The sequence below is a fragment of the Podarcis filfolensis genome (genome assembly GCF_964270895.1).
Source record: "Podarcis filfolensis genome assembly, chromosome: 5".
NCBI classification, from domain to species: Eukaryota; Metazoa; Chordata; class Lepidosauria; order Squamata; family Lacertidae; genus Podarcis; species Podarcis filfolensis.
Genome location: NC_139608.1, coordinates 44,159,237 through 44,173,584, shown reverse-complemented (window position 1 = coordinate 44,173,584; position 14,348 = coordinate 44,159,237). Strand labels below are relative to the sequence as shown.

At 41.1% G+C, this 14,348-nt stretch overlaps 2 protein-coding genes across 4 annotated transcripts in view; one reads left to right on the top strand and one right to left on the bottom strand.

Annotated features, from left to right (window-relative positions):
• Positions 1–1,476, top strand: part of NT5C2 (5'-nucleotidase, cytosolic II) — an 88,504-nt gene extending 87,028 nt beyond the window's left edge. For both annotated transcript variants that reach the window (XR_014548796.1, XR_014548797.1), the window contains one exon: positions 5–1,476. The gene's annotated coding sequence lies outside the window, so the exon portion shown is untranslated. The remainder of the gene's footprint in view (positions 1–4) is intronic.
• The window catches only part of CNNM2 (cyclin and CBS domain divalent metal cation transport mediator 2), a 120,846-nt gene that overhangs the window by 11,144 nt on the left and 95,354 nt on the right, over positions 1–14,348 (bottom strand). Inside the window, exons 3-6 of one of the 2 annotated variants that reach the window (XM_083616425.1) lie at positions 13,647–13,784; positions 11,045–11,214; positions 5,602–5,695; positions 1,272–1,337 (exon numbers count right to left, since the gene is read on the bottom strand). In XM_083616425.1, the coding sequence (XP_083472551.1) occupies positions 1,272–1,337; positions 5,602–5,695; positions 11,045–11,214; positions 13,647–13,784 (468 nt within the window). The remainder of the gene's footprint in view (positions 1–1,271; positions 1,338–5,601; positions 5,696–11,044; positions 11,215–13,646; positions 13,785–14,348) is intronic. The other variant, XM_083616426.1, reaches the window with a different exon arrangement.

The following is a 14,348-nucleotide window of genomic DNA, read 5'->3' as shown; positions in this document are numbered from 1 at the left end:
AAAGGTGGCTTTGGGATTTGGAAGTGCTTTGAGTGCCCCAAAGTCCACTTCAGTTATGATGCCTTAGAAGCCAGACACAACTGGAAGAACTAGATGCTGACATGTTTGAGACTGACAGTGGCAGACGCTGGTGAAAGGCCCCAGGCATCTTGGGAGGCCTGGAAGCCTTAACAAGGAAACACCTGGAGAAGGGGAACAAGAGATGGCTGCAGGAGTTGGAACTTGGGAGGTCACAGCAACTTCCACTGGTAGCATGGATAGGGATTGCTTGCCTCAAACAACAATACCTGTAGCTGCAAAAGCATGTTTCCACATGATGAATTGGAATTCTCTAGCTATTTAAGAAGGTTTTTGACCGGGCTTGCAGATATGGCCTGTATGACAGACTGAGGGCCAGATTAGACATGTTTATCATGTTATTTCCTTCACAAATATCCAGTACATGGGTGTGGGATAGTGGGTCATACTGGGATAGTGATATGAGGGGCCTTTAACCCTTTGCCCCCGCTGTGATCCTAGGTTGGATTGGTCTTCCCTTTACCTGCTATTAATAATGGAAGGAAAGCCCCCTTTGGAGCCCATGGGGAATGGTGTGGGGTGTGTAGATATTGAACACAGTGGGGGTGGGTTGAATGCTCACTTTCCTCATCTCATGGTTCTGATCAAGCCTGGGGCCTCCTGTGTGAGCTATTTGTGAAAGAAAAAACAACTATACAAAGGCAATAGTCGCATCTAGTTTGGCCCATTCCTGACTCTTTTTGTAGAGTGCCTTACTTGTCAGAGGTGGCTGTGGAAAGGACTGGCAAAGATATCTTTCAGAGCCCTTTACAAAGGAGATCTCTCTCTCCTGTGTGCAATCAGAAAGAAACTGGGCAGGGAGTGATCTCCTTCAACAATACCTTTAATTGTTGTTAATTGTTGTTTTTTAAAAGTCTTCAATGATAGCAGTCAAGGAAAGCTTCTCCATGACTGAATATATTATGTGGACTTCCCATAGGCATCTGGTCAGCCACTGGGAGAGCAGGATGCTGGACTAGATGGGCCACTGGCCAGATCCAGCAAGCTCTGGATAAAAGAAGCACTGGTTTTTGTTTCAGTGTCCTTTTGCTATTAACTAATCGCAAACACAAGCTCAAGCACCTACCTGTCAGGCATGTTCTTGCCTGCATTTCTCCAACAAAATGGGCATCTGGTAAATGCAAGCTGTTGCTGATTCAATAGAGGGTAAGTGCAGTGAATAAGAAGGGTGAAGAAGAAACGTGCACGTTTACCTGGAGTACCTGCTGCTAATAATTCTGTTCTGCTGACAACAAAGGTACGAGACAGGGACAAGGGAACTAGACGAAGGAGGGAAAGAAAAAAAACAGATGAGGTCAGGATCAGTGAGGGTGCTGGTATCTATAATCAACAGGAGAGAGGATCAGTTACACTTAATAGAGAACTAAAATACAATTCAAAATTAGAGGAAAAAATAAAGGGGTAGAAAACAATGAAGGGACATAAAGCAATGAAAAGCTTAGCAGAAACTTACTAAAATAGTACAAGAAATCAGGAGTTGTGCAACTGTACATGTTCCCTGTTTACTAACCATAAACATATGAACAGCTTTTCATTTAGGAACGATAGTTCATTAGTCCTCTTGGGGACTCAGCACTTACTAACAATGATATAAAGCAATGTTTTAATGATATATTGATTGTTTGTTAGACTGTACACAACTCAGAGATTTTTTTGAAATATTAATCAGTATGTTAATGCTTTTAAATAAAACTATATGACAAAAAATAAGGTGTGTGTAGCACAAGGCGTCAAGATATGTAATATAAAGTAGTAGTATTTTCACAAGCTTATCCATTTTGATCGTATGTTACAGAATGCAATGGTAAGTCCAGCTCAACCCACTGCTTTAGTCAACATGGGCCTCATAAAATTCAAAACACCACATTGCCATCATTTTTTCCAGACAAGAACAGCGTTTCGTTCTGTAAAGTCTTTTGGCTGTCATCAAAGACAGCTGTTGCAGAGTGAGCTGCAACTTTTATTTCTTACAACTATGAATTCCTTTAAGATTTCATCCTATTCCAGGCATTCTGGAAGATATCAGGCATCAAGACAGTATAGATATTGAAATGGTTTAATAGGAAAATACAGCAGCAACACAACAAGGATCAGCACCAGCCACTTTAGTACCAGACCATGCTGACACCAGGCAGGCCTCCTGCTTCTCCCCACACCTCCTCCAAGATGTAAAAGGCATTTCTCTGGAGAAGTGATTAATGCAAGGGAAAGGCTCAAATGGCATCTGGAAGAGGGATTTATCCCCTCAAATGCAGAAACATGGAAAGAAGTGGGTGAGAATGCAGCACCAGCATGCGATACTAAATTAATCTGAAATGGGACATATTGCAAGAGCAACACTTTCTTTTCCAGTAGAATAGTTGCATAAGAGCAATGCTACAGAAGAAACCAGGGCTTGTCTCACCTTGTCTACCTCCAGAGGCTAGGAAACCCTCTGGAGCAGATTGAGGGGGCACCCAGAAGACAGGAGAGGGGAGAAGAGAAACTAGAAGTCCCATTGTGCAAGTAGATTTCTGTTACACAAGTGGGCAGACACCACTGGATTTTGCCCTATACAGTGGTACCTCGGTTTTTGAACAGCTTAGTTCACGAACAACTTGGAATTCGAGCACCACAAACCCAGAAGTAGGTGTTCCACTTTGTGATTTTTTTTCGGAATCTGAACTGTTCCGTTTTGAGTGTTACACTCCTTTTTCAGTGCCACACTTCCGCTTTAAGTGCCCCCGCTCCTGCATGCACTGGAGTAAAAGCTGGATCAGGGCAGCTCAGCTGGGGAGCACACAGCCTCCGCTTCCCAGCTAAGAGATCCCCAACCCCACTCCTGCTTGCACAGGAGCAGGAGCTGGATCGGGGCTGCTCACCTGGAGAGGTGCAGGCTCCTTCACACTTTTCCATTAAGGAGTGTGTGGCTGTGTTAATAATAATAATAATAATAATTTATTATTTATACCCCGCCCATCTGGCTGGGTTTTCCCAGCCACTCTGGGCGGCTTCCAACAAAATATTAAAATACAATAGTCCTTCAGATATTAAAAGCTTCCCTAAACAGGGCTCCCTTCAGAATAGAGAAGTTTAAAGGAGCATAGAGTAGCAATGCAGAGACAGCCCGACAGCTGCCTCAGCAGCAGTTTAGGGGCTCTCAGATGCAGCTGCCAGGCTGCCTCCACCTTCACCACCCCAGCGATTATTCTGCCTGGCTGCCTTCAGGTGGTGCAGGGGCTCTGATGCTGAGGTGGGGGCTCCTTTAAACTTCCCCCTTGAGGAGAAGGAGCCCCCAGCTGTGATCTCTCAGCTGGGAAGCAGAGGCTTGCTGCTCCCCAATCCAGCTCCTACTCGCGTGCAAGCAGGAGCAGGGGTGTGGATCTCTCAGCTGGGGTGGAGGCTCCGCGCTCCGCGCTCCGCTGAGCATTTAAAATTAAAACTGAAACTCTCCAGAAAATCACAAAGCCAACAAACTTGCAACTCATGAATAAGCAGCAACACAACAAATTGGAAAAAAGCAAACAAACCGCAAATGAATCAAAATCACAAGAAAACATAAAACAACACTGGCCCTAACCCTAATTCTAATCCTTACCCTAACACTAACCCAATCCTAAAATTAACCCTAATCCAGAAATGGTCTTGTTAGATATTAAAATTCATGTTAAATTGCTATTTTAGAGGTTGTTTTTAAAAGTCTGGAAAGGATTAATCCATTTTGCATTACTTTCTAGGGGAAAGCGCACCTTTGTTTTGGAACACTTTGGTTTTAGAATGGACTTCCAGAATGGATTAAGTTTGAGAACCATGGTACCACTTTAACTCTAGGCAGCTGTAAATATGTATCTTAGCACAAATAAAAATAAATCGCTATAGGTACTGTACACCTTAGCCTACAGAAAGTATGTGTTGTCTCCCACAGGTGAAAGGCATAGCAAGTACTCTAAAACAAAGCCAGTTTCCCAACAGGGTACAGGCATAGAAATGCCCACATAATCCCAGTGGAGGCTGATCCATTTGGGTCAAAGGGGCACTGCCCCTCCAAACTCAGTCTGCCTTCATCCAGCCCCCACTGGCTGGCCTTCTTACTTATAATTTATATACTTTAATATTGCATGTCATCTTCCTCCTCCTTGGGATCAACACTGCCCTTGTAGAACTCAGCAGGGAGAAGGATGGGACAAAACTAGAATTACTTGGCTCTGCCCAACACTGGCTCTGGCTCCACCTACTGTTCCATCTCCCTATCTTCCAGCCACCACTGCATAATTCCACAGCATAATGGAGAAAAGCTTTATTATAAAGACAAATATGAACTAATCAAACTCTGGCAAAGGCCTTCTAACAATCTGAACTTCAGAAAATCTGAAGTTCTGTTACCCAGGAAGTTTTCATTAACCAATGTGACAGTCATTCCACTAGGCTGCATAACAAAGGGAGAGAAGTAAAGAAGTGCTGTTGCACTCTTGCTGAGAGATCAGCTGCCTGTGGCTCTCCCCGGCTGTCATCAAGCAGTAGTCATTCCATCAGGCTACCTGAGCTGTTCTCATCCCAGCTTTTATATGAACTGGCCCAAGTGTTTTTATCCTTGTTCCTTTCCCCCTTGTCTGTCATGTCTTTCAGATTGTAAGTCTGAGGGCAGAGACAATCTTTCTGATTTTGAAAATGAGTTGGGAGCCTTTCTGGTGAAAAAACAGATTAAAAATACCTTAAACAATAAAATAAAATAGAAACCAACTGTCAATACCACCTGATAGGAGTGAGATCAAACTTATGATAGCCTACGTCATTATTGGACAGTTGTACCCCTCACATAATGCATACCTCTTATTCATATGTTGAAGTGTCAACTACTTGACTACAATTATTCTGACAGCTTAACAAGAAATCATTGCTGTTTCTTCTACCCCTTAACCTTGAAGCAATCTGATACCAGCATAGAACCTGAAAGAGACTTATTTGAATGTCTGCTACATACTCCCACATTCTTCCTTAACACTCTTACTAAATACAGATTCAAGGTACTCCTGTCAGCCAAGTTTTTTTCTCTCTCCACACTGCTTTGCCATCTAACTGAAGAGGAGTTATTGAGAACTTGAAGGCTTGCACACTATTTTGTGATGTTTTGGTTGGCCTAATAAAAGGTATTGCTCTAATATGGATTTCTGAATTTTTAAAAGATTAATTTATTGATTTGAAAAAAAGATTTGCAATGGTAGGCAGACCTGATCTCCAAGCAGCTTATTTTCTTCTTTTGTCCCGACAATTTTTCAGTACAAAAATTAACAAGAAATGTTAAGCTACCAAACCTGAATACTGTGCTAGATTTGTGCCAATAAACATTCTGCGGCATTCTAATTAAACACTTCTGATGGCTTAAAGTTTCCTCTGTGTCAAGCTGTTTATGTTGACAGGGCACTGTTATGTACTGCTTCATCAGATTTAATCAAAAACTAAATTTGTTCCTCTAGCCCTCAACACCCCAGCAGTAGGGGATGTTTGTTCTGGAAGGAATTTCAAACAGAGAAATTAAGAAATTACCTGGTGATGCTGTGAGAGCCATCACTCCATAGTAAGAGAAAGCACCAGCCTCAAACTTCATTCCCTCTTTCCCAGCCTCCACTTCCACTTTCCCCTGTGGAGAAAAGATGACAATGTTCCTAGTGGGTTCAAAAGTATTCCTGCTTTGAGTTAATGTTCATCCCTCATCTGAAGTTCAATAAGATCAACATGTGAGGCAGATAAAGCTTTTTTAAAAAAAACAACACAATTTCTTTTTCCATTCAGTGTTCTAGATACTGCAGTTTTCCAATCATGCACAAATAAATCACAAATATATGGGTAAAAATAATTCTTCAGGATTCTGAATACTTGAAGAAGGCTACACTACATGTATAATATAATCTTTTCAGGGCCTCTGTATAGTTTCATTGCGCAACATATTGTCATAGAACGTTTCAGGTAGCATTTCATGGAAGAGCCCTCACACTCACACACACACACACACACAGTAGATAATCCATCATCTCAATTTAGTACTAGATGGTTCCCTGTTCTGCTGCCTTATCACCCCATTTTATATGAATGACTAGCAAGAATGTACACTTGTGGCACTGGTGTGGTTAGAATTGCTATCCTATAAAATATCCTGTAGCATAACAACAGGTGAACAGGAATCTTGAACTAATGCCAACATTCTGCTACTGTAGGAGCCATTGCAGGTAGACAGAACAGATCCTACTGTTATCCAGCTATGTGTTTTTCTCATATTATCTCCAAATTAAAACTGTACTGCATGTAACTATACACCGATTTACATTTTTTGTCATGCAACATCATAATATTTTCACACTCAGATAACAATGCAGCTTCCTGAAAGCTGTAGCAATAGTGCAACTCTTGCCAGATATATTATTTCTTAGAAAGACGAGAGGGGTGAGAGAAATAAGCAAGTACCACTCATGCATGCCAAGGAATAGTCCAGTTACCTAACGCAAGTGAGAAGGGTGAATATTAGATGTAGGGGCATGCTATTCAGCAGCTGACAAAAAGCACAATTCTAATGAATTGAACTTGCTTGCCCAATTTATTTTCAGAAATATGCATTGCATCCTATGCCAACAGTAAGGACAGGTCTACACAGGAACATCCCATGCTACTGGTTCAACATATTGTTAAGGTGTGAGAAGGAGTACCCAAAAGAGGCAGCAAAACATTATGCACAATTCTGCAAACGTTATAGGCTTTGCTACTTATCCCCACAGTCCCCTACAGCACACCATTTAGGGTATGGTTGATTTCAGTGTGAATGAGGATAGATACTATTGGCCTTGTAGAAAATCAGCTAATCTGGGTTCTAACATAAACATTATTCTCCAAGTAAAAGCAACCTGCATCATGCAGACAGCCATTTCTATATTGCCCTACATAAAGGGATCCAGAAGAAAAATGCTATTGACTAACCAGTTTACCTTATTTGTTTCAGTAATTATACTCACAGTAATGCTATAACAACTTTTGTAGTGTTAATCAGGAAATTATTCAAAGCAAAAACAGACAATGCTACACCAGGTGTGGCTACTCAAAATGGGTGCAATTCTCTCTCTCCCACCCGACAATTCTCTCTAATGCTTTGGCAGTCTAACTTTTGCCATGATGTCATCTTCTTGTGTGTTCCCAGTCCTACATCACTGGCTGTTGCTGGTGGGGGCAACATTGATAAGTCTGGCAAAAAGTTGCCCTTTTGGACATATGCTCCCTTTCAATAATCATTTCTAATTTGTCTCCAAGAACATTTAGGGCCTTAACAGTTCTTAACTGACTAGTAGAAAAGAAAATCAAGGCCATCTGTGCTATCTCACATACAAGTTCTGCAGCAACCCAGCTCGATGAATGTTTTAATGCTCTAGTAAAGAAGCAGATACTTGTTCCCCTCTCCCCTAATAGAATATTTTGAGTGTGTGCATGTCCATCTCCACCTCCCCACTAAGTACCAAAGAGATCAGTAGGAAGGGGAGACTGACACAGAAAGCAGGAAAGTGAGATGGATTGTATGACTGAATAGATAACAGCAACACATAATTCACCATTGGGGGCAGGTTTGAACTATTGCTATCCTGACAAATTCTTTTTATGTTACGCATCACATTCCAAGAGAAAGTTGCTATTGTTGGAGAATGCCCACCTATTAGCTGATGTAAAGAAAAGTGGAAGAAGTGTTTTTCACATGAGAAAAAAACTAATATACTAACTGACTAAACAAAGTATCTGAAAGGAACAAAGGATGCATTCCTCATTTTAACTTTTGTGACCTTGCCTCCAAGAAGCTTGAGGAAAAGTAGGCTTGACATACACCACATTCCACAAGATTCACATAAGATGCTACACAAATCACCTCCTTCCATGAAGCAAAGCTACAAAAAGTAACTATCCATATAGTTTGTTATAAGTGCACAGGATGACTCCTATAGTTAAGGTGAGTGTGTCATTAGAAGCCTCAATATTCTTTAGCTTATAAAATGGGGTATGTCTGGCTGATAACTTCAAACTTGCCATACATGATATAGCTATGAAAGTGCCAAATTTCAAACCGTTAAGATTCAAATTGCCACAGATATAGCAAGTTTTAGAAGTGCTGAAAACTGAACTTTGACCGTTTTTACCAGTTAACAATAAATCACACACCCACCCCCCAATTTTGCTGAAAGCCGCCACTGATTTAGCCAGACTTGTTCAGCATCAAAGTTCTAATCAGTGTAAATGTTATTACGGTTTTCCTGACCCACTGAAATCTATGGAAAGCAAATACTGGCAAACTATTACCCTGCATGACAAAGCAAAAGTGAAGCTAAGATTTTGCCCGAAGTGCAGTGTCTGCAGAGGAAGCCACCTAATTTTAATAGCCATTGCACCTACTTTGCCACCACCTGCAATGCCTATTCATGTAATTATAAAAGATAACATTCGGGTGCAGATGATAGATGAGGGCTTGTCAATTTATGTTGTATCTCTGGGTGCATTTGAAAGCATGGGTGACTACATACCACAACCATGCAGACAGCCCCCACAGCTCCCCCTTCCTATATGACAGTGTGGTGCAGTGGTCAGGAATCATCAACCCTTGGTGGTCCACAGACATATTTAGAAACCCCACAAATGCACACGCTTCACTGTAATCCAATCACACTGCAACTCTATATACACTCCAGCCCACAGTGAACGCCACACACTGAATCTCCCCTCACAAATATCCTCCAAAACACACTGAACCCCCATTCCTACAGGAGGTTCGCCAGGACAGTGAAACCCCCCGCCCAATATTGAATCTCACAACAACCGTGTGAGGTTGACCATGTGCAAAAATAGTGATTGCATCAATGCGACACACATGCCAGCTACTAGAGGGGACCACATGCCACAACTTCACATGTATTCTGCACTGCAACCCTGAAGAGCGAGGACCCTCCAGTCCAAGAGCTGGATGCAAACTCCCTGCTTAACTCTGCTTTTTTGCTTTATAAACGTTATTGGAAATTTTAAAAACATGTACCGAATACAAAGTGAAATATATATGTACAGATGTTAAGTCTTTTATCCAGCCATCCACATGGCATCAAAACAAATTTGGAAAACCATTTTACATTACAAATTCAGCTCACATTCACAATGTTAAGATAATTTCTGCATAGTAGCTGCTCCAACAGAGACAGAAGGCAGATTACTGTACTGCAGTTAATAAACAATAAAACTTAACCCTACTTAATTTTATCCAGCCTGAGAACTTCCATGGCTTCTTCACCACTGAAATGGTGAGCAAAGGAGGCTCAGGGAAAATGCCAACATTACGCGAAAGAACCACCACACATGGAGCCTGGAGGAGGAGGGTGGCTGTAGATCAGACCTGGCCCACCAATATGGGAAGCCAGAGAAAGAAAGAGCAGATGTGGAGGAGGAGGAATAGGCTGAGAGCTGCAACTCTTGTGGGAGTGGAAGAAGAAAGCCCAGGACAAGAGGACTGAAGAGCCACCAAGGCTTCCTGCTGCTGCATCAAGCAGGGCACCAGCTTCCCATTCCTTCCTACAGCTGTGAGGGGCAGGGTGAGATGGTCAGTCTTCTACAGTAATCATTCACATGTAAAGCAAAGTGACCTTTGCTTCATATGTGAATACATTTAAGGGTGACTTATACTCCAAGGGCAAAGCAGAACAAGACATTAGCAAGTCAGTAGGTGGTGCTGTTCTCTTAGTAAATATAATCGTCCAGAAATGATGGTAAAAGGCAATGATAGGCTTCAGCGCTGACCACACATAGCAAACCACCCAAAAAAACCTTTTGCCCAGCCTAAATGGTAATATACCTTTTGGGTAGGGAGCATATTTTGCAAAACCTCCCTTTGAGCTTGTTTGCTTCTTGCTCATTTCCAATCTCTTCCCTGCTTTGGTGCCATTTTCATTGTCTAGTTGGACTTCACTCTCTGGCTGGGATCATGCAAGGAAAATCAAGGGTCATGCAATGAATGTAATTACAAGCCAATCAGTTTTGGTTACATGATGATGTCATTAACAGTAACCAAAGACAATTAAAAGTACAGTTAGTACATCCTCATGATCAACCAACTCGATAACTCTTAGCCCTTACTTCATTTGGACCAACTTTTTCAGTGCACTCCCCAAAATTGCCAAAAGAGGGAGCTGATTTTTGCCACTGCTGGAACAATTCACAAAAGCACCCTGTATCTAGTTTGTGCCTAGTAAATACTATTTGTTTGCTTTCCATTATTTCCTTAGAAATTTTAATTACACATAAATCCTTTTTCACTTCAGAACTTACTAATATTTAATACATGCCTTCACTAATTTTAATCAGAAACTCCAAGCAAAAGAATAAGAACATAAACACTACTGTACTAAAGGAAAGTTGAAGTGCTTCGCTTGATGGCTAAGTGGAAAGCTAGAAAACACACTAATAATATAATCAGCAGTTGCTTGAATGGCTTTTAAAATGTAAATAGCAGACACAGGCTGTTGTGTAAACTCTGATTCATGCAAATAGCAAAAAAAAAAAAAAAAGCTACAAGAGTCCCAATCCGGGTCAGAGGTTCCACACTGGCTACTTGTTTTTGGGTTTTTTAAGCCATTCACGTTTCTAATTTTACCCTAGTGTACATCATCTAGTTTTGTCCTGACATGCATATCGCAGTCAGGCAGAAAAAAAGCAAGCCAAGCTGGGAACCCTGGCTCCCTTCCCATTACAAGCTCTAAGCCAGCCTTTTCCAACCCATGATTCTTTAGATGTTGAACTACAACTCCCATTATCCCCAACTATTGGCCCAGCTGGTTGGAGCTGACAGGAACTGTAGTCCAACAACATCCAGAGAGCTGAAAAAGGCTACTCTAGGTAGTATATAGAATATAGTCACTGTTGCTGAGATGTTGCTCAATTTTGCTGCAGGAGAGAAAGATGCTTATATATTCATAGACCTGACCTGTAAAATTAGAACGAAGTAATCAACAGGCTTGTTTCGCTGATAGAGGTAGCATTCAGGGGCTTTCTTGTTCTTCTCATCATACTTCAACTCCTGAATCACGTTGGGATGCTTCAGTAGCCTTAGGAGGATCTTTTCAGACATCTGGGATGGGCCAAATGCTTCAACCTCTGAAGACATAAACACAACTTGACATTTACCCCACGGTGCATTAGATGACTCACGTGGATCACTACTTTGCATCCATTACACAAAATACATTTGCAGACCTAATTTTCGGGTTTTGAAGGCAAAAGTCATCCCCTTATTAAACTGCTCAGTAATCCCACAGTTAGTCTAGTGACCACTTCAGAACATATCCTAATATTATTTTTATCATGAAGCAAATAATCACAAAATCAGCCCAGAGACCAATTTTGTGATGCACATCCAGTTCAAAGAAACACATAGTTAATTTTAGCCCTAGAAATGCAGACTTTCTCTTTCAATTTAGTTAGTTTCCAGATTGTGGTAACAGCAGTTTCAATTTAGAGAGATGCAACAATATGGAAATGGTATTAAGGCTATTTAGAAAGCTGGCATCACTAAAGCTTCTTCTTGAATTGTGAATGAAAGTATTTTCTGCAGTGACTGGAGGCTTTTAATATTTGCTTTTTATAGGCCTAGAAGTCCTATATGTGTATACTTCAGCTCAGCCACCACACAAAATAAAAAAGGGGCCAGTGAGCCTGATCCAAATAGGGTCTGTGATCCAAACAGAATAGCAAAAGTGAGACCATTTTCAAATAACTAGGATTACAGTGGCTGTCACAAAATGCTTTCTCCAGTTTTTAAATCTTACTATTTGACACTTCCACAAGCATAAAACTTAAATATTCTCAACATGGGGCACAGTTAATAGTTAATATATTGAAATGCAAAGCACCAATCTCCTTACAAAAGCATACAAGCACTAGAATCATAAAGACTGCTTTTGGAGTCCATGTGTAAGGCATGGACCATTCTGTGCAAATTAGTTTAAGAAATATATTGTACATTTATTCTCTGTAAATTCAACACTTCCTCTGGGGAGTCTTCCTCTTGAAGTCGCATTAGCAATGGGTCCCAACTACAAGATTCCTAGAACATAACTGATATCTTCAGCCAACATACTCTCATGTGAATTGCTCTGTAGAGCACAATTTTCTAGAATGAAAGTGATATTCAGAGACAAAAGCTATTCTAATCCATAGACTCACTGCTAAGGCTGCCCAAGAATCAGCCAAACCTCTGGACAATGTTAGACTGCAGACATCTGCCCATTCAAAAGAGGGTCAGGATTCCTTTTTTAGTCTAATAGGCTACTATCATACCCACTGATAGGAATTAGAAACTAATATTACAAATCTCCTGAACAGTAGGCATTTAAAAACACTTATAAATCCAGGAACAGCTTGTAGATAGAAGGTTACATTCTCACTCTTGATTCCAGATGCTCTTCCAATAAAAGACACTTAGCATCACAAACTATTTAATGAAGGGTCCACAATTATTTCATTTCCTGAGCTATTTCTTCTGAGAATCTATTTGCTAGAAGTTAGGGCCAGTGGGTGTGTTACTTGTAGTTCTGTGTAACTCTTGCCCAACTTCTTTATTTAATGAACAAAAGCAGAGGAAGGACGGGAAAGGATGCTTAATTCCCTTCCCACTGGGCATTTTATTTCTCAAAATTCCTCAACAAACTCCTTTTGTCCTACAGGGTAAGAGAGAGACGCAGAAACGGAGATTTTGAAAGGAAAAACAGCCAGTAGGGAAGGGGTTAAGTACCCCTTTGCTACCCACCCTCCGCTTCTGTTTACAATACCCAGTAACAGCTTCTCATTAAATTGTTTCTGTTGCTAGTTTTATTTGTGATTGCTGTTAATTTTAAGATGCCGATTGGTTTCTTTTGTTTCAATTTTTTATTGTTAATAGTGATTTTAATGCTATTGTTTGCTGCTCTGGTATTCTTGGCTGTAGGGTTGTTGGCATCTGTCTGTCTCGAGAGACAATGGAGTGTGGGGGTGAAGTCAAACTGCTGCACTAGCAGCACTAAAACGACTCCCACCAGAGGTACTACCCCTCCCCTAACACTCCATACATTCCCAACTGACTAAAGGGGGGACTGCAAATAATACAGTAAATAAATAAAAGTCACAGAAAACTTCCACAGATTTATGTAATTGCAGGGTTGGAAGGGACCCCAAGGGTCATCTAGTCCAATGCCCTGCACTGCAGGAATCACGGCTAAAGAATCCCTGACAGATGGTTCTATGTAACATGAAACTTGGCCTTCAGTCTGTTGGAGTCAAAACATGTACACTGTGGCACTTCTACATATCCCCATCTTCCAGATCCATTTTTAATTTAAGTTACTGACCCTCCTCTCATTAGTGTCCTGGAGAGCAAGTGTCAAAACCGAATAATGAAGGGAATTAAAATGAAGGGAATGGCATGGTGTATCACTCTCTAGGACCCAGTCTTTGTGTCAGCTTGCACTGTCCCACCCACTGTATCAGCAGACTCTACCAGCAAATCAGCTCTTGGACCCCGGAGTGATCAAACTGTGATAAGCCACACTTGCCTGTTGCTAGGAAACGGTGCATTGCCAACAGCAACTGTGGTGATATTTTAACCTTCATTTCGCTGTCTGTCTGTTTGAAGGCAGAGAAGTCCTGCTTTCTCTCTCGATGGGCTACTTTCTTTTTGGTCTTGTTATCAGCTGGAGATGGAGAAATAAAACAATAATTCAATCAGGGTCCAACACGAACACTGGGTGACACTGTTTAGAAACAGGAATAAGCACACATACATTACGCCATTCTCATAAAATAAAAACTCTTGAAGTTATGTGCACAATCACTGCAAACTGCAATCAACAGCACAGGAAGAATCTCATGCACCTATGTGAAGATCCATTCATCTACTTACAAGATTTTGGGGTTATTTAGCTCCTAACACCTGAATAATTGCAAGCATTTAAGTTCAAGTTATAGAGTGAACAAACTTATGACTCTGTTTTCATGCTGTGCTCAGAACATAAAAATCAGCCAAAAGACTTCCTGTATCAGCACAAAGAGACACCCTGTGCCAGAAGTCATCAGTGCTGCTCTATAAGCAGCACTGTAATGTCCTTATACATTACACAATAACTCTACAATGGAAGTATTTTGGGAAAGAGTTGATGTGAAAGAAACAACTCACAGATCTTGAAGATCATCAGGAGTGGATTTATTGCTCTCATACTTATAAATATTTAGTGCGAACAAGAAAACTGTATCAGGTT